The sequence below is a fragment of the Diaporthe batatas genome, assembly GCF_019321695.1.
Source record: "Diaporthe batatas strain CRI 302-4 chromosome Unknown Contig00018, whole genome shotgun sequence".
NCBI lineage: Eukaryota > Fungi > Ascomycota > Sordariomycetes > Diaporthales > Diaporthaceae > Diaporthe > Diaporthe batatas.
In genome coordinates, this window is record NW_025408565.1 from 580,082 (window position 1) to 597,147 (window position 17,066).

The window sequence follows — 17,066 nt, forward strand, 5'->3', positions numbered from 1 at the left end:
AGGACTGAACTGATGCTACTGCACTTATTATTAGTGTTACTAACCGAACTCGCTCGCCACAAGCCGGCGCCACAAGCAGAGGGAGGGTTAGTGTGTAGTAGTCAAAGTGGCCGCAGCAATTTTGGGCCGGTTGCAAATTGACATAGGCACCAAATTTGTGTCATATGAAATCCGGTATACGAGTTTGATCATGATTTACATCGCACATGCGCCGCATGACTGCTTTGCCGGCTTTCTAGTGAGCGACGCCGTCGGGAGCGATGCCTTCCAGCCTTGTCTGTACGGTAAGAGGCTTAGCCACGTGCCCACAGACGTACTGTATTCTATTTCCATTATTAATAGTATTAAACTTCTTTAAATGCTGGGTCTTAAGCGTTTATTACTGTATAAAGGCGCTATGTGTATTTGACATGTATGGGGATTAAAAACGAAACCACCCTTACATCGCACATGTGTAAAAGATGATGTGGTGTCATGGTGCATCACAGATTTTAATACCGGGTGGGGAGGCCCTACCAGGACCATAAAGGAGCTTCATCTAGGCGCGGGAGACTGCAAGTATCCTTATCACAAGTTTTGTGCGTGGGGGCGAAGACCTGGTTTCAAACGATATCGACTGACTTCAGGGATGGATTTTTCGCAGTCTGAGCTTTTCAGTGCATTTATAAAATCATCGTTCATCCATGAATGTGCTGTATTGCATCGGATTGTATTTCAGACAACCTGTAGGTATTATTCTGGGCATATACAGGCGCCGTGAAAGGAAAGTGCTGCTCACCATCGTCTTCTCCATTCCTCAATCGCTTATCCCATCCCCTGAGCAGAACCTTGAAGGATTACTCGATCTAATCTTTTCAACAGTTTGATATACATGGGTTCCCGTGCCGTCATGAAGCTCCAGGGGCCGACGTGGAGGACCGTAGACATTACGACAGCCAGCAAGCGCCCTCTGGTATTCTTCAAGGAGGCGGCGGTGGCCAGGGACCCTCATGGGAATGTTGAAAGGAGCCCGTAGCTCCCTGGCCTCTGGATTGAGGAGTTGCAGGCCGTGTGTGATTCCGTGCAGCATTTGCGGGACGTAGCTGTCGAGGTCCAACCCAGGGATTCCACCACAGAAACGGAACACATCCCGCTTTCGTATAATGAAAGTAGAATCGGGGTCCATATCCATCTCCTCAAAGCCACGATTGACGACTGAACAAGCATTAGTTATCTCAACTCTACCTACGGTTTTGAGGCTGTGCCGAAACCGAAACGCGCGTGGACCGCGCGGGCCACATTGCCAGATTTACTCACTGGTGTGTTCCAAGAGGCAGAATTCCCCGTACATTTTATGGAACATCGGAATCTTGTCGTTTCTTGCGGCTTCAAGGCGCAGGGCTTCGTTTTTCCAACCGTATGTGTTAACCTTTACAAGTTGTGCGCCGATTAGCACATTTCGTGCTTCCTCGAACAGTTGGCGGCTAGCTAGAAGAATGTTGGTAGGTATCTTGATGCCGTAGCCGTGGATGTCCACTAGGTGTTGATCGAGCAGTTCCCGGCTACCTAGAATCATTCCGGTAGGTATCTCGATACCATCGCCATAGATGTCCACTAGGCGTTGCTCCACGTCCCTGCGGTCGACCCTTCCTGGTTCAAAGAGTACGTACTCATACACAATATTACGGATCTCTATTGGCAGTTCCAGAAGTGGGAAGGGATCTTTTGTGACCTTTGAAACAATATTGAGGGGAGCCGTGGACACGAGATGTGGGTTCATGATGAAGTTTCTGTCATCGAGGCTGAGTGGAATGGTGTGGAAGGAGAGATTGACTGGCAGTGCCAAAGTTGAAATGGGACTGCGGGGTGCTGGCCTTCAAATAAATATCATGTGGCTTCAGGTAGCTCCAACCATCACTTGTCGAGTGGTTAGTACATGCCAGTGGTGGAAACTGGTGAGTTGACCGAAAGATTACTAGACACCGTCCGCTTCAATTAGTGGTTCACTACCCATGGAGTGATGTATGTCCTTTTACGTGTACAGAATAGAAGCGAAACCACCTAGTAATGGCCATAATAATTTGCTTTGGGTCATAAACACATGATTATAGCTTCGGGATACCTCAGTGAACTTTTGTTGCTCAAAACTTGGATCTGTTACTTGTTCTTACATCACAACCATGACAAATGGGGTGCAACATCTGGTGAGTGATCCAAATCCAAAGTACCACAGGATAGATACAATCTGATTCGGTAATCCATAATGCTCACAGAATCTTGAAGCAGAGGTCTTCATAAGTAGAACACAATAGACTATATTACTCACTCCTTAATAACGGGCTTGAACTTTCTCTGTAGAGGTAGGACCACATGTGCACTTCAATGAAAACATTGCCACCAGTGTTTGTAACGTCCTGGACATGATAATGTGATGTGTTAGAATGGAGGAATTGAGATTGTTTTGTAGAAGATAGCCTTATAAGATGGAATAACCAAGCCACTGTCTTTAGGTTTGTATCCATCCATAAAGGGTGCAACCATGAAGCTCCTTGTGGTGACTACGGCACAGATGGCTCGCCAATGATGATGATTGTTGTTGACCTTCACTTTGCAGCTCGAACAACAGAATCATGACAAAATCTAGCCAACAGTTACTGCTGTAAACCGCTTGACCTTGGGCACCCTCCAACCCTGCAAAGCCACAACGCGACTGCCAGCAGCCAGCCAGCCCCACTCACCACAACAACATTTGAGCCCTCCCAGTCTACAATTCTCACCAAGCACAACATTACAATCGCTAATCAAATCAACACCCATCCAGTACGCAGAGTCAATAAAACCATGGATCCATCAAAGGATTGCCTTGTACAGATCAGGCAGCTTCTCGACTCGATAGAGAAGGACAACCTCTCTCGAGACGACTCCAATCCAGTTGGTCGCACACAGCTTGAACAGGCTGCAGCGCCGATGCAGCACCATTCTGTGTCTTCTGGTGGATTCAAGAACCCCCAGAATGCTGAAGGCTGTGCGATTACTCTCAAGAGCCTGCCTGGTCGAGGCATCGGTGTTGTTGCGACGCGTTTGATCCCTGCTGGCAGCATCATTCTCCAGGAAGACGCGACCCTGACAGTCGCAATGCCGCAGCCCATAACACTGTAATTCTTGTCGGACCTTGTATCTCGATATGTTTCTTGCAGTGCTGAAGTGCGAAAGCAGGTGCTCGGCCTCCACGCATGCGACTGTCCAGACCTCAAGGCCAACGTGTTGAGCCTTCTCGCCACTGGGAGCGGCCAACCCCAGCTCACAGAGCAGCAAGTCGAGCTCATCGCCCATCTGAGTTCTGTCTTCATGACGAACATTTTCGACAACACGTTTGCTGAAGCATCTTCCCTGTATCTACAAGCCAGTCGCTTCAACCACTCCTGCCTCCCCAACTGCGACTACGAGCACACGACCGACTCTGACAAGCGCCGCATCACGATCGCAATTCGAACCAGTCGGGACATCCAGCCAGAAGAGGAGCTCTGCTTGACATACTTGAACTACTACGAAGAGCGGGGCAGGAGGTTGGCTGCTCTGAAGCAGAACTGGGGGTTCGTTTGCAATTGTCCAGCCTGCGATGTTGAAAATCCTGCGGTAGACACGGCAGCGCATGAGAAGATGCTGGCGGAATACAGACAGTTGAAGAAGGATCCAGAATCTCATGCTTTGTATTCTGGAGCCCCGACAAGGCTGTGGTTGGGAGAACTGGAAGAGGTCCTCGATCGATCAATTCGGCGGAGCCAGATTGCTGAGGTCTTTGGTGACAGCTACACCTGGACGATCAAGTATGTCCTCACCCCGATCCAATTTTCCACACTGGACACACTGACATGAGACTAACCTTCTTTCATTGATCTTACATAGTCATATCGTGTCAAGCATAGCTTGCAAGCAGATGTGGCTCTGGACAGGCAACCCCGAAGATTTCAAGAGCCATGTCAGGTTTTTGGAACAGGGACAGCTGCCGGCTGAGCGCATGGCACCATCACGCCAAGGCCGAGCACTGAAAGCGAGATTGGAGAAGGACCTGTCCGAAGCTCAGAAATTGAGGGGCACCAGGTGATTTGCGATGCTGGCAGACCTGGCACAGAACATTGGTGTGCCGGCATTGCTGGACATCCAACATTGAAGGGTGTTGCCATCATCGGAGTGAAGATGAGCAAACATTCTTGGCAACAGTGAGAGTCAAATTTTACAAGGCTCACAGGGTCGCTTCACTAGTAGCAGGAGGTGTTGTCATTTTTGTTGGGAAGAAATCGTGGGTGAAGGCACTGCGGGGTGTTTGTGGTGAAGCAGCTCTTGAGCTATGGATCGTGTCAGTGTACATACTAGTAGAGGGCACGGACCACCAAGCGTCAAAATCAGATTAGAAGCCATCCCGACCAATTTTTCTCATGGTCAAGGCCCGCCCTGAATGAAATTTTCTACTGTCAAAGAACTTTTATATTAAACTCACGACCGGTATCACCCAACTCACATCCACCATGGCCGTTCCCAGACCGTCCAATTATATCGTACCTACGAGTGAGGACAACAATGTCTCCCTCGTAATTTCTGAAGCAAGCTGTTCGGCCGAGGGGCTGTCCCTCGTAACTTGGAGCTCAGCCTTTCTCCTCTCCAAGGAGCTGTACAAGCTAGAAATCGACCGGTTACAACTGAAGAATCCCACCACTGGCTACTCTATTCTCGAGCTCGGCGCTGGCACCGGTCTCACTGGCATTGCTGCTGCCGCCGTTTGGGGGGGGAACGCCCTGCTCACAGACCTACCCACTATCGTCCCCGGGGTGCAAGTGAACGCAGACCTTAACAAGGAGGCCGTTGCAGCATACGGCGCGAAGGTGGGATGCGGAACCCTGGACTGGAAGAGCCCGGATAAGATTTTTATCCATGGGACATCGGGCGAGGCCGGACAGGCGACAATCGAGGTGAACGACGACACGGCGTTCCCCGTTATCGTCACGGCCGACACCATGTATACCGAAGACCACCCTCAGCTGGTGAGCCAGACGATCCTAAAATGCCTACGGAGGACGAAAGATGCCCGGGCTGTTGTCATGTATGCGATGCGGATCGCATACATCGACCATATCAGGGAGTTCTGGGAGCTGATGGAGGCCGGCGGCCTGGTTGCCGTGCAGGAGGGCCGGGCGGAAATCGACCTCAAGGACTGGGACGACGAGAAGCTTCACGAGTGGTGCGTGTGGAAGTGGAAAGACCTGTGAGGCTCGTCTCGTTGTTGCTTCTCCCGGGCCAAGATGCGCGACCGTCTGCACATGTGTCGAAACCGCCCGGAGCTCCGATTGTCGTCGGTGCGGAAGAATGCGGGACGGCGTTAAAGGGTCCCGAACTCGGCAGGATCCAAATCCCAGGTCGGGCGGCCGGAAGAGAGCTGATTAGCCGACGCAGCCCACAGTCCGTCATCGCAAACCGGCGGCTATGCGACATGAGATGATTTCTATGACACCAAAGTTCTTGCTTACCCCCACTCGAATTGGCATGACTGGAATCCATTCTCCTGGAAACGTTCCGCAATGGCCGCAGCTCCACGAGCAACTATCGCCATAGCGATCATTGGCTCGGGGTTGATAGGCCCGAGACACGCAAAAGCCGTGATACAAGACCACGATGCCGTGTTGCACTGCATAGTCGATCCGAGACCAGCAGGAGCTTCCGTCGCAAAAGAGCTGGGAACGACCCATTATCCCTCCATCTCACACATGCTCGCATCACCATCCGGAAAGCCTGACGCCGCCATAGTCTGCACGCCGAACAAGACCCACGTCACCCTCTCGAAAGAGCTCCTCTCCGCAGGCATCCACGTGCTGTGCGAGAAGCCACTGTCCGTCGACATACCCTCGGGGGAGTCCCTCGTAGCACACGCCAGGGCACACCCCACCCTACGCCTGCTCGCCGGCCACCACAGGCGATTCAACCCGTACGTGGTGGCGACGAAGCGAATACTGGAATCCAAGACCCATTCGATCGGAGAGATAACAGCAGTATCTGGCCTCTGGGCACTGTACAAACCGCCGTCCTACTTCGAGCCCCCGGCGGAATGGCGCCGCAGCGGCGAGAGCGGCGGGCCGGTCTGGATCAATCTCATCCACGAGATCGACATCCTCCACTTTTTGCTGGGCAGCAAGGTCGTGCGGGTTGCCGCTTTTGAAACACCCAGGCGGCGCGGTCATGATGCTGAGGAGGGGGGCGCCATAATCCTGCATTTTGAGAACGGCGTGGCCGGGACGTTCCTGCTCAGCGATGCTGTCGTGAGTCCACACGCATTTGAGATGGGCACCGGGGAGAATCCTGCGATCCCCAGGACGGGAAGGGATGTATATCGGATACTAGGTACGAATGGCACGTTCAGCGTGCCTGATTTGCGGCGAAGCTTTTACGACGTGGCCGATGGGGGAGAAAGGTCGTGGAACAACGAGCTCAGTGAAGAGACTGAGACACTGGATGCATGGCTGACCGAGGAAGAGAGGACCAAGGTGCCATTTGAGTTGCAGGTTGCGCATTTTGTCAGGGTCATCCGGGACGGCGAGAAGCCTTTGTGTACCGGGGAGGATGGCTTGGCCGCTGTGAGAGTTGCGGAAGCTGTCAGAGAGGCGATGCGAACAGGCCGGGTCGTCCATGTTCAAGGAGCAGGCAGATCTGGAGGCCTGGGAAAACTATGAGAATGAGAGATTGACCGAATCGATAATCACGCACCAAGTCAAAACCTCTGGTTTCTAATCGGCCATTCTCTTCGAACATCCGGCCATGCTTTCCACGTGTCCCATGCAAATCAGCACTCAGCCAATATTGATTGGTGGTAGCACTCACGGCGCTATATGGTGTGCGTATCAGTGGATACACGAGGAACTGATTGATATCTTGTAAAAAAAAAAAAAAAAAAAAAGGGAGATAAATAATTCCATCGATCACTTCTCGCCAGGCAGCAGAACGGCAGATGTATGTCAAGCGGTTCGCCTCGCAACTCTCCCCGGTTCGTAATATTTCAGGGTCTACTCAATGCATTTCTCGTCCGTCTGATACAGCAACAACAATGCGGCCACGATATTGACTTACTGAGATTGGGCTATTCTGTTTCGAGCTGGGAAGATTTCTACATCTTTAAACCAAAACGGTTGATTTATTCGGTTGCCGTTTATGGCATCCGTGCATAGTGCAGCGAACAAGCCCCGATACCGGCGCCTGTCTCCATAGCTCGCCAACCGTCAACGTCCTCAAACCATCTAATGAGTCTCAACTCGAATCAATCTTTTGCTGCTATCTTAGACACTCCTCGTTTGAATTGATTTTTACAGCATTTAAGGCGCCTCGTCGGACCCGAATATCAACTCCTTCTTGGTAACTGAGACCCGCCCTTCCAATTTTTTATCACACAACTTACGAACTACAAGTCAAAAATGGCCGCTACCCAGGAAAAGGCCATCTACACCCACGGCCACCATGCCAGTGTAGTAAACAGCCACGCCAGACGCACCGCGCAAGACAGCGCCGCCTTCCTCCTGCCGCACCTGAAACCACATCACACCATCCTGGACATTGGCTGCGGCCCAGGGACCATCACCGCAGACCTCGCCGAGCTCGTCCCTCAGGGAAAGGTCACCGGGGTAGATGCCGTCGAGGCAGTTCTCGAACGCGCGCGGGCGCACGTGGCAGGCCGCAGCAACATCACAAATTGCACTTTTGAGGTCGCAGATGCCAACGCCCTCCCCTACCCAGACGCCTCCTTCGACGTCGTCTTCTGTCACCAGGTCCTGCAGCACGTCCAGGACCCGGTTGGCGTCCTCAGGGAGATGAAGCGGGTGGCCAAGCCGGGAGGCATAGTTGCAGCCCGCGAGGCTGACTACAAGAGTTTTGCGTGGTTCCCTGAGCCACAGGGGCTTGATGAGTGGCTGGACGCTTACCGGAAGACCGCGAGGCTTTGTGGCGGCCAGCCTGATGCTGGTCGTTACGTCCGACAGGTGAGATCTCCCTCCATTGGAAGACATTGTCAGAGTTGACTGCTGACACAATTTGGCTATAGTGGGCGAAACAGGCTGGATGCAAGACAGATGAAGCGCACATGTCGAGCGGGTTCAGCTCTTGGTACTATACCGGGGAGGCAGCGAGGGTTTTTGGCGAGAGCTGGACGGACCGTGCCCTGAAGTCGGATTTTGCGAAGGAGTTCTTGAGGCATGATGTTGGCACACAGCAGGATTTGGACAGGATCAGTGCCGTGTGGAAGCAGTGGGCCGCCGAGGAGGACAATTTCATCGTGATACCAAACGGTGAAATCTTGTACAAGGTACCTGCCTAAGTTTTGGACGAATAAAATGGAGCAAACTAAAAGGTTGGAGGCGCTGTCCGAAGCTGCAAATTATCGGAGTCGATGATGGGATGATTGCGGCTGAACCGCGGGATTTCCAGCTGTGCATGTCATGAAACTCTATCATTTGATTCGCTTCCTCATGCACGCCCATCTCAAGTCGGCTTCTACTTGTGCGAGACGATTCGTTATGGAAATTTAGACTGCGCGCTAGCCTGCCTGGGCGCGAGGAGCTGAGTTCCGACCTAAAACGTTGAGAGGTTCGGCATGAAAGTAAAAGAGGCCAGGGGGAGAAGTTACATTCGAAATTGCAAGCCAACTTTATGCTGAAGAAGGGGCTGATCAGCCATATTCAGAGTTTAAACCCCCGGCCAGCAGTAACCTTGCCTGGCAAACTCAAACATGCCCTTTCTCCCTTATTTCTGTGATTAAAGCAAGCCATCCACCATCCAGCTCCCAAACCGCGTGTCCCGCCTCTTCTCTCACTTCGGCTCTCCACATTCGTTAGGTGCTTCTTCGCAATTTTGACGATGCATTCTTTGAACGCCGCTCTCCTGGCACTGCTCGCCATCCGCTGCAATGGCCAGCAGATGCCATCTGGGATCCTGGGTTTCAACTCGGGCGCCACCAAGGACAACAATGCCGCCAAGGCTCAGTCCGATTTCCAAGACGAGTTCACGACGGCCCAGGATCTCCGGGGGTCCCCGGGGCTCTTCAACAGCGTGCGGCTGTACACCATGATCCAAGCCGGCACCCAGACCGACCCCATCTCGGCTTTTCCTGCAGCCCTTGCAACCAACACCTCGATGCTGCTTGGCATTTGGTGCTCGGGCACTGAATCAATTGAGAAAGAACTGACTGCGATGCAAAAGGCCATCGACCAGCATGGTCAACAATTCGCCGACCTTGTCGTGGCCATCTCTGTTGGAAGCGAGGACCTCTACCGTGCCTCAGAATCCGGCGTACAGAACGATGCAGGAATAGGACAGGGACCAGACACAATCGTGAAGTTTATCCGCGATGTCCGTGCTGCCATCAATGGCACAATCCTCAGCGATAAGCCGGTTGGGCACGTCGACTCGTGGAGCGCGTGGGCGAACGAGAGCAACAGTGCCGTCGTCCAGGAGGTCGACTGGCTGGGGACCGACGTCTACCCTTACTACGAACGAGACAAGGGCAACGACTTCAGCAACGCCACGACCATCTTCGATTACATCTACGGACAATCTCTCAATGCCTCCCAGGGGAAGCCTGTCTGGGTGACCGAGACGGGCTACCCGGGCTCGGGCCCGGATTTTGGACAGGCCGTCGCCAGCGTATCCAACGCCGGTCAGTACTGGCAGGAGATTGGGTGCGACAGGCTCTTTGGACGGGTCAATACGTGGTGGTATACTCTGAGGGACTCCAATCCTGCGAACAAGGAGAAGTTTGCCATCACCGACGACTTGAGCTCCACGGCCAAGTTCAACCTCACTTGCGCTCCTGGCAGTGGAGCCCCTGTTGCCATTAATCTTCAGTCCTCGGCACCCTCGGTTTACTTTGACCATGTCCTTTTCATGTTATCTGTACTCACAATCGGTTTCTGGGTCGTTCTGTAGTTGTGGGGCATTTTTCCTTTTTTTCTAAGCCGTTAATATACTGGTGTAATAAGAGCTCCTGATTCATTACCTAGGTACCCGTTACTATTAGGCCATGTAGTCAACTTGCCACCCTGTCCATATTGATATTATTCCTTGCTCTCGGCAAGTCGCCCTGGGTTTTGATACCCGCCGGACTGTACTAGTATCAGTGATACCGCCAAATCAAAAGCAAATTGGGGAAGCTGGCCTGCCCTTATTTATAAGGTCCATGGCTTGGACATATCTCGACGACAAGAAGGAAAAGGAATGTCTTTTTTTGTCAAAGCTTTCTACAGTACGCCGCTTACACCCCCCCCCCCCCAACAACGCCTTTTCGGGACTCGTCGGTCAACTTGAAGTTCTCTGCGCCTGTATTTGCGCTTGAGTGAGACACGCCGCAATTCAGTGGAAGTCCATCCTGAACACAACCCCTCCGGCAGCCACGTAAACATGTTCCATGCTAGGCAGAACTGTCGGTGCCTCGCCAATGACTGCCTCTTCTTTTCCGATTGTCAAAATACCTTCATTCTTCAATCTTGCAACCTCATCCACACCCAACCGCTCTATGCTGAATGGAAGCTCTCGCCGTTGCTTCCCTCCCGCTGCTTGCAGATTTGGTCCAATGGAGTATTCAACTTGGACCACTAGAGACCTGGTAAAGAAGGTTTTCATCTGCATGGTATGAACAGTGTCCGAAACCTTCTGACCCGGTTTCAAATGATGGTATGCACCGAGTAAGTTGACGCTGTCCACGCAAGATTCAGTTGGTTGGAAAGACCGCTCATCTGAGTCCGAAGAAATAACAGCCTCATTGGAGGTGTCGCGTAGATCCTCATTCCCCAGCTCAGTGCCGTCGTGTGCCGAGTCTTCCGAATCCTTTTGTGGCGAGGTGTCGTGGTCGTATTTCGCTTCCTTTCCCACCTTGCCACATGATGAATGTTCCTGTTGAACAGACTCGCCTTGTAGACTGGGCCCCTCCACAGTCTTCTCAATTTGGTGCGACTGATTGACCGGGAAATACTGAGATGCGCGATCTGGCTTAATGCGAGCATTATATTCATGGGAGGTCTTTCCATCAGCGGATCTCATACTCGTCAAACTTGATGGAGGTCCGGAATTGGGGTTGGAATCCGTCTGGTCGACTTCTTTTGTATTTCCATCAACATCGCTCATAGTTTGGGTGCCTTCGATATGCGGCTCGGTCATTTCGACCTTGTCGTCGTTCTTCGGGACCGGCACGCTGACTGGCTCTGATGCTAGTGAAGGCAGCGTGATAAGTGTACTCTCGCTTGGTGCTGGGTAGGTTGTTCTTTCACCCCTCTCAAACAGTAGCGCGATACTATTTCTGATACAATTCTCTAGAACGCCGTTGAAACGCTCCTGGAGATCGAGCCCTGGACAGTCGGGCAGCCGCCACCCCGGATACAATTTCCCATGTGACCAAGGTGTTTGCATCTTGCCATGCACCTTGACTAGCAGGTCGCAGAGAAAACATGCTTTTTTGCAGGATGAGACAATCCTAGGCGGGAGGAGTTTGCTATTTTCCAGTTCCGCCTTCCTGGTGGTCTCGTAATGAGCGATCATTTGGACTTCAGCATGTACCTTTCCAGTCTCGTGAGTTTTGGCGGCTTGCTTGGTAAGGTCTTCGTCCGCCCGGTCCGGAGTCGTACCGAGCAAGCGGCAGATGGTGTTCATCCGTGATTGCTGCGTCATACGATTGCTCCTCTTCGGTGCTTTGACCCTCAATAGCATAGACGCTATATCAATACTGTATTCGGGTTTCAAAGGTGCGCGAGCCGATGCATCTCTCGGGAGATTTACAATCACCACTTGCATCCGTCGAGCAATCGGGAATTTCTTGCATGTTCGGATGAGGAACCGCGCAGCTTCTGCGTACCGAGCAACTTTCCTTATCATGTTCAATGTGCTTTTCTTGTTGTTGGCCTCGATTTGGTCATCCGATATCGTGTTTAGCATGGTCTCGCAATCTAGCCGGCGGAGACGAGCAATTGCGACAACCAGGTCCTCGGCCTGCTGCTCCCTCGGGTGGTTCGTATACGCGTCAATCAGGGACACAACTTCCTTCAGCCTTTGGACAAACACTTCTAGCTCTTTCTCTGACACCATTTCGCCATTTGACGATTCCATGAAGGCACTGCCATGTGATGGGAGAGCCTGAATGATGTTGTGAAATCTAGTCCTGGGATGCTGCTTCGTCTTCCTCCTCTCGATGGTCGTCAAGCGTAATCGGCTCAGAATCCGTTCCAAGCACATGGATATAATCAACCGGCGTATCTTATGTTCAATCTCTACGTGATGATTGTCTGTTTGGCACCGTTTGATTTAGCAGTTGACGGGGGATTAGCAGAAGGAGATATGAACTTGCTGTGGTCCATCGATCGAGCAAGCTCCCCGAAAATTCCCTCAAAACCTTGTCTTATTTTCTTCAGAGTATCGTCGCCATCATCGAATTCGGATTTGTTCACAGCCAGCAGTATGCGGAGTGATGGCTTTGCCGGCAAGGAATGATCCTCCCGAATGCAAACGGCAGGGATGTGGTCGGGGTCGTCCTCGATCTGGGATATGAAGGCGAGCGCGCTAGCGAGGCTACGTTCCCTGTCAAATGAAAGAATATAATTCTTGTGGTCGGTAGGCAGGGCTTCAACAGGCGCGACTGATGGGAGTGAAGGAACAGCGTCTTTCCGAAGTTCCCCGTCTCTTCCGCGATCAGCATGAAGGAAGTGAAACAGAGCGATGTTCTCGGCACAGGACAGAGAGGCGGGATTTCCCATGGTGTTGGATGGAACGAAAAAGCCAAGTAACCATTAGAGCGATATTCTCAAGATTTGTCGGCGCAAGCATTGCTTCTGTGTGACGGACGGGCATCTAGCAGCCTCAGCTTGTGGATATCACCAACCAGTCTGACGGTCATCGAGGCGTGTTGTGGCTCACTTCGAGACGTTCACTGGCCCGTTTGCCTGTCAAGTTGAGGGGAAATGTTGTGTAACCGACGCTTGTCTCATCTCAGATTCCATACTTAAGTATTGGTCCCGAGCTTATCTACCTACCTAACGTTTATGATGTCTATCGGCCACATTTTCGAATTACATGTGCAATCCATTGAAAGTATTCCCAATCACACTGCGACTGTAAGGCAGTCATAAGACTCATTCAAGACAGATAATGGTCCTACAACTTTGATCCAGGCTGTTGCGCGTCGCCACCGAATTTTCGGTTCATCCCGAGAACCAGTATCAGTTGTCGTGACAGACAAACAACCTCCATATCCTCGTTACAGATAGTCAGATGCGCATCCATCCTACCGTCAAGCAACGTCTTGGCTATTGCCCGGGTGAAGGTAAAGCGTAGACCCTCCTTCGGCAACCGACGCTTATACTCGATATCCAAGCTGAGCGTAATATTAACAGTAGCGACTTTCATGGTCTGAAGATTGTTAGAACATGATGCTCTCCATTCACATGTGCAATCAACCGACCTCAGCATTAGTATTCGAATCCATCACCAAAGGCACACCGGGATTCGCTTCAGCCCATAGCGCTGCTTTTCCATGGAACACACGGGCGTCGTACGGCCCACCAGTGCGTAGGAGCGTATCAGACAACGACGGCATGACCTCGGCCATCACAGGCATGTAGGTCTCATTCATTCGCTCGTCACCTATCCAGCCATTCCAGGCATCACAGACACCCTGATCTGGAAAGTCGTGGCAGGGGTTTAAGAAGAGCAAACGGCCGGTCATGGGCAGAAGCTCGCCGGTGTACATGGCTGGAATCCAGTTAGGGTCGGGCTTATGGGCGAGTACGGCATCGAAATCTGGCTTGGGTTTAGGAGGCGGTGAGAGTTTCCAGCTGTCGGTTTCTGGCGCTGTCGGTCCCAGAGGGATGTCAAAATTTGTTGAATTGGCCAGTGCAATTATTTTGACTTTGTCGTTCTGCCTGTGCACATCCGTGTGAGCGAGTAAAGAGAGGGTCACGCAATGACAATAACACTTGGCTTCGATATGGAAACTGAAAGGAGGGCGACGATTTCTTCCGACTAGAAGCCCAAAACGGGGGAAACAAAGCTCAGCCAGCAATGGTTCACGTACAGCAGCTGTAGTTGTAGTGTGCTCACGGTACTGCCGACCTTCAACGGCGTGACTTTGATGATGCTGTCATCGTGACCGCAGACACGAAGGAACTCGGCATGTAAACTTAAAACGTCCGGTTGGTTGACTTTGACTAGAGCAGGATCTGTTCTTAGAAATTCCTGTGCGGCGAGTTGAATGATAGAGACCATGCAACCGCCCAGGATGGCTGTAGTGATGGGAATGTATTGTCAGCTGACGGAGAAGAGGCGATGGTATCACGACGATACAAGTTTGAAAAATGGGCGGCTCACTTGGTCCAATGGCCCAATCACTGTGCCACCCAGCAGCGAATGTGTCGTTGGACAGCTGGCGTAAGCCAATTTGTTTTTCGAGAATGCTGCACATCTTTTACGGGATCATGTATATCGCAGAGTACGTGTAAACAAACGAAAGGGTGTCAAATGCAATGCTTGACTCCGCGTCCCTATCAATTTTCACCCGAATGTGGGCTTCTCCTGATACATAAGCATTGAGACACCGGGTACCGAGGCTACGAGTTGATCATCGGGACACGTCGCATGCTGTGCCGCAGTACCGTAGCACTTGAGGGTAGGATTCAAAGGACCTTGATTAAATGTTTAGCCAATCCCGCCGCCGAAGCCAATAGCCAAGCCGCTGTGCACACCCTGAGACCGCAGCTACCAGTTGACCCTAGGGTAGTATGTTGGTTGGACCAATGCGCTACTACATGTTGGTGATGTTCCTACCGAGCCATGTCACCTAATGCAGGCATGTCTGCTGTTTCAAGGCAACTGCAAGGGTCTCTACCTAGGTACTAGAGCTTGTATTCTTCAAGCCACCATGTTGTGACCCAGCAATCCAGTTCAACCTTTTGAACAACTCTTCCCTATGAAGCGTCCGTCCTCGGAATAACCCGAACCATCAACTTGGGCTTCTTCCACAGCTGCAGCAGCTTGCAGCGCTCCAGCCAGTCGTTGGCATCAGCGTCCTTCAACTCCCAATTAAATGCGTAAACCATCTTGGCAAGCGTAACACGCATCTCCAGCCATGCAATGTTGACTCCAATACACATCCTCGGCCCAATGATAAATGGGGCCGAATAGGGTCTTGTCCTGCCCGGATCGGTCCAGCGCGAGGGCTCAAATACCTCGGGCTCACCATCTACATTGCGCGGATCACGCGTGAAAGACCATATATCAGCGGATACATACACTCCCTTGGGTACGTAGACGCCGTCGACCATTTCACCAGGGCTAACACGGGGTGGGCCAACAGGCGAAGGCGGCATGATGCGCATTGTCTCCTCAAGCACGGCATTAAGATATGGAAGCTGGGCAACGGCATCGCCCGTGATGTCATCGTAGCGTAGAAATCCGCTGCGCACCTCGTTCTGCAGCCGGGAAAGGCAGTGAGCGTAGGCTGGCCGGGACAGAAACCAGAGTGTGGCGGCGAGGGCGGTTGCGCTGGTTTCAGCGCCGGCTGTGAGGAAGCTGCCAATCAATATAGTCGTCAGCCGAAATGGCATATTTTGATGAGAGCGGGTGGATTCACAACTGCACTTACACGAATGCCTGTTGGGCGAGCTGCGTCTCGTCGAGACTGCCGATCGCCGGCGCGAGGAAGTCCTCGACGCCATGCTCGTTGCCCATCTTGATCCTGGCCCTCGTCTTCTCAAGCGTCAGTGACCCATGCTTCCCCATGTCCTCGATAGCATCTGCAGCACCTTGGGAAAAACGTGGCGCCCAGCGCATTATCGGGCCCAAGATGGCAATCCGTTTGGCAAGTAGGCCAATGGTACCTCCGTACGTCGCGCCGTGCAGAAGTGAGACCCAGTAGTTTGGCTGAGCGCTCTTCACAGCACCAAATGACTCCCCGAAGGCAAGCTGGCCGATGATGTCGAAAGCGAGCCATTCGAACCATGATGTCGCGTCAATGCCAGCTTCCCCCAGGGACCTAAGCTGAGACACGAAGAGGTCCACGTGTTCCTGCACCACGTGTTCCTGCGAGCGCACCGCAGATGCCCGGAATGACGGGGCAAATAGTTTGTACTGTTTCGCGTGCTCCTCTGGGTCCATCTCAAACACCATGCTCTGGATGCCGGTGTCATAAAACAGGTCAGATTTTGGGAATAGCTTCCTGGTCTTGGAAGGGGGCCCGTATATGTCTTTGAACGCCTGCACGGACGCGAATGACAACTCGTTGGGCGCAATCCGTATGACGTCCCCTGCAACAAACTCTTTAGCTGGTGGTCATAAACTATTCGGACCGCAGGTTGTACCAACCATATTTTCGATGAGCTTCGCTGATCCTTAAATGCCATCTCCCTCCAGTCCAACTTCTCGCATACCAAAGCTATGCCGTGTGGTTAGCTACAAGCTCCCAGAAATATTGTGTGCGTTTCACGGCTTACTTCAGTACATGCAGCGAGTTTCGGCCCCGGATACTTGGAAAGTGGGTGAAACCAAAGTAGGTACGCATACCGAGCCTGGAGATTCTGTTAGAGGAATCCATCAGATCTTCTTGGTTTACGTACCACCACAATGGCAGCCAATGCCAATAAAGGGGCCCACCAAATCGAGAAACCAAACATGATAAGCAGCTGGAAATACTGGCCAAATTCAGAGGGTCAGAAAAGCAGTCCAGGGGCATTCAGTGCACAAGTTGAATCTCGGAAGTACTAGTGAGACACGATTCAAGTCAGGTATGGCGGAGAAGAATCAGGATGGGACGATTAAAATATCGAAAGTACTCGCTAAGGACGGTCTTCTTGCGCTCTGAACGAGGAAATAATTGTTATGCATCACAAAAAAATGGGGAGACGAGAGGGGCATACATATTGAGATCCACTCTGATATGTGTGCGCTCGGCCGTTGGAGGTTGCACTGCACCTGTTGGTGTCACCGGCCTCAATGCAGCGATCAAGGCAGGCAGGCAGGACAAGCTGCACGGCCCATATATAATATCACAAGATCCAATAAGCGCTGGTAGATTGTGGAAT

At 52.0% G+C, this 17,066-nt stretch overlaps 9 protein-coding genes across 9 annotated transcripts; 5 read left to right on the forward strand and 4 right to left on the reverse strand.

Moving 5' to 3' along the window:
• Positions 1-845: 845 nt before the first annotated feature.
• On the reverse strand, positions 846-1,759 carry KVR01_012301 (uncharacterized protein; the record flags this gene model as incomplete). The annotated part of the gene is made up of 3 exons (XM_044794836.1): positions 846-850; positions 910-1,194; positions 1,297-1,759. 3 exons carry the CDS (start codon positions 1,757-1,759, stop codon positions 846-848), a joined length of 753 nt encoding a protein of 250 aa, XP_044638879.1.
• A 1,061-nt stretch (positions 1,760-2,820) lies between these two features.
• Positions 2,821-4,084, forward strand: KVR01_012238 (uncharacterized protein; the record flags this gene model as incomplete). Its single annotated transcript, XM_044781284.1, has 3 exons — positions 2,821-3,134; positions 3,177-3,806; positions 3,886-4,084. The coding sequence occupies 3 exons, from the start codon at positions 2,821-2,823 to the stop codon at positions 4,082-4,084; spliced, it is 1,143 nt and encodes a 380-aa protein (XP_044638816.1).
• A 421-nt stretch (positions 4,085-4,505) lies between these two features.
• On the forward strand, positions 4,506-5,243 carry KVR01_012138 (uncharacterized protein; the record flags this gene model as incomplete). The annotated part of the gene is made up of 1 exon (XM_044782447.1): positions 4,506-5,243. The coding sequence occupies one exon, from the start codon at positions 4,506-4,508 to the stop codon at positions 5,241-5,243; it is 738 nt and encodes a 245-aa protein (XP_044638716.1).
• A 495-nt stretch (positions 5,244-5,738) lies between these two features.
• KVR01_012147 (uncharacterized protein) lies at positions 5,739-6,698 on the forward strand (the record flags this gene model as incomplete). Its single annotated transcript, XM_044789004.1, has 1 exon — positions 5,739-6,698. The coding sequence occupies one exon, from the start codon at positions 5,739-5,741 to the stop codon at positions 6,696-6,698; it is 960 nt and encodes a 319-aa protein (XP_044638725.1).
• A 570-nt stretch (positions 6,699-7,268) lies between these two features.
• Positions 7,269-8,481, forward strand: KVR01_012247 (uncharacterized protein). Its single transcript, XM_044782439.1, has 3 exons — positions 7,269-7,374; positions 7,428-7,994; positions 8,057-8,481. The coding sequence occupies exons 2-3, from the start codon at positions 7,434-7,436 to the stop codon at positions 8,327-8,329; spliced, it is 834 nt and encodes a 277-aa protein (XP_044638825.1). The 5' UTR covers positions 7,269-7,374; positions 7,428-7,433; the 3' UTR covers positions 8,330-8,481.
• A 271-nt stretch (positions 8,482-8,752) lies between these two features.
• KVR01_012218 (uncharacterized protein) lies at positions 8,753-9,936 on the forward strand (the record flags this gene model as incomplete). The annotated part of the gene is made up of 1 exon (XM_044784004.1): positions 8,753-9,936. The coding sequence occupies exon 1, from the start codon at positions 8,869-8,871 to the stop codon at positions 9,934-9,936; it is 1,068 nt and encodes a 355-aa protein (XP_044638796.1). The 5' UTR covers positions 8,753-8,868.
• A 423-nt stretch (positions 9,937-10,359) lies between these two features.
• On the reverse strand, positions 10,360-12,749 carry KVR01_012189 (uncharacterized protein; the record flags this gene model as incomplete). Its single annotated transcript, XM_044783290.1, has 2 exons — positions 10,360-12,281; positions 12,389-12,749. The coding sequence occupies 2 exons, from the start codon at positions 12,747-12,749 to the stop codon at positions 10,360-10,362; spliced, it is 2,283 nt and encodes a 760-aa protein (XP_044638767.1).
• A 695-nt stretch (positions 12,750-13,444) lies between these two features.
• KVR01_012265 (uncharacterized protein) lies at positions 13,445-14,256 on the reverse strand (the record flags this gene model as incomplete). Its single annotated transcript, XM_044791269.1, has 2 exons — positions 13,445-13,913; positions 14,066-14,256. 2 exons carry the CDS (start codon positions 14,254-14,256, stop codon positions 13,445-13,447), a joined length of 660 nt encoding a protein of 219 aa, XP_044638843.1.
• Positions 14,257-14,657: 401 nt separating this feature from the next.
• Positions 14,658-16,769, reverse strand: KVR01_012156 (uncharacterized protein). The gene is made up of 5 exons (XM_044789006.1): positions 16,602-16,769; positions 16,479-16,553; positions 16,351-16,420; positions 15,632-16,292; positions 14,658-15,558 (listed from the first exon to the last, which is right to left on the reverse strand). Exons 1-5 carry the CDS (start codon positions 16,656-16,658, stop codon positions 14,955-14,957), a joined length of 1,467 nt encoding a protein of 488 aa, XP_044638734.1. The 5' UTR covers positions 16,659-16,769; the 3' UTR covers positions 14,658-14,954.
• Between the last annotated feature and the right edge of the window lie 297 nt (positions 16,770-17,066).

Bases quoted from the DNA above. Each gene is read 5' to 3' on its own strand.
- KVR01_012247 (XM_044782439.1), top strand. From the start codon at position 7,434: ATGGCCGCTACCCAGGAAAAGGCCATCTACACCCACGGCCACCATGCC. The intron at 7,995-8,056 runs GTGAGATCTCCC...ATTTGGCTATAG, and splicing joins CTGGTCGTTACGTCCGACAG to TGGGCGAAACAGGCTGGATG.
- KVR01_012156 (XM_044789006.1), bottom strand. From the start codon at position 16,658: ATGTTTGGTTTCTCGATTTGGTGGGCCCCTTTATTGGCATTGGCTGCC. The intron at 16,554-16,601 runs GTACGTAAACCA...CAGAATCTCCAG, and splicing joins CATTGGCTGCCATTGTGGTG to GCTCGGTATGCGTACCTACT. The intron at 16,293-16,350 runs GTTGGTACAACC...AGTTTGTTGCAG, and splicing joins CGAAGCTCATCGAAAATATG to GGGACGTCATACGGATTGCG.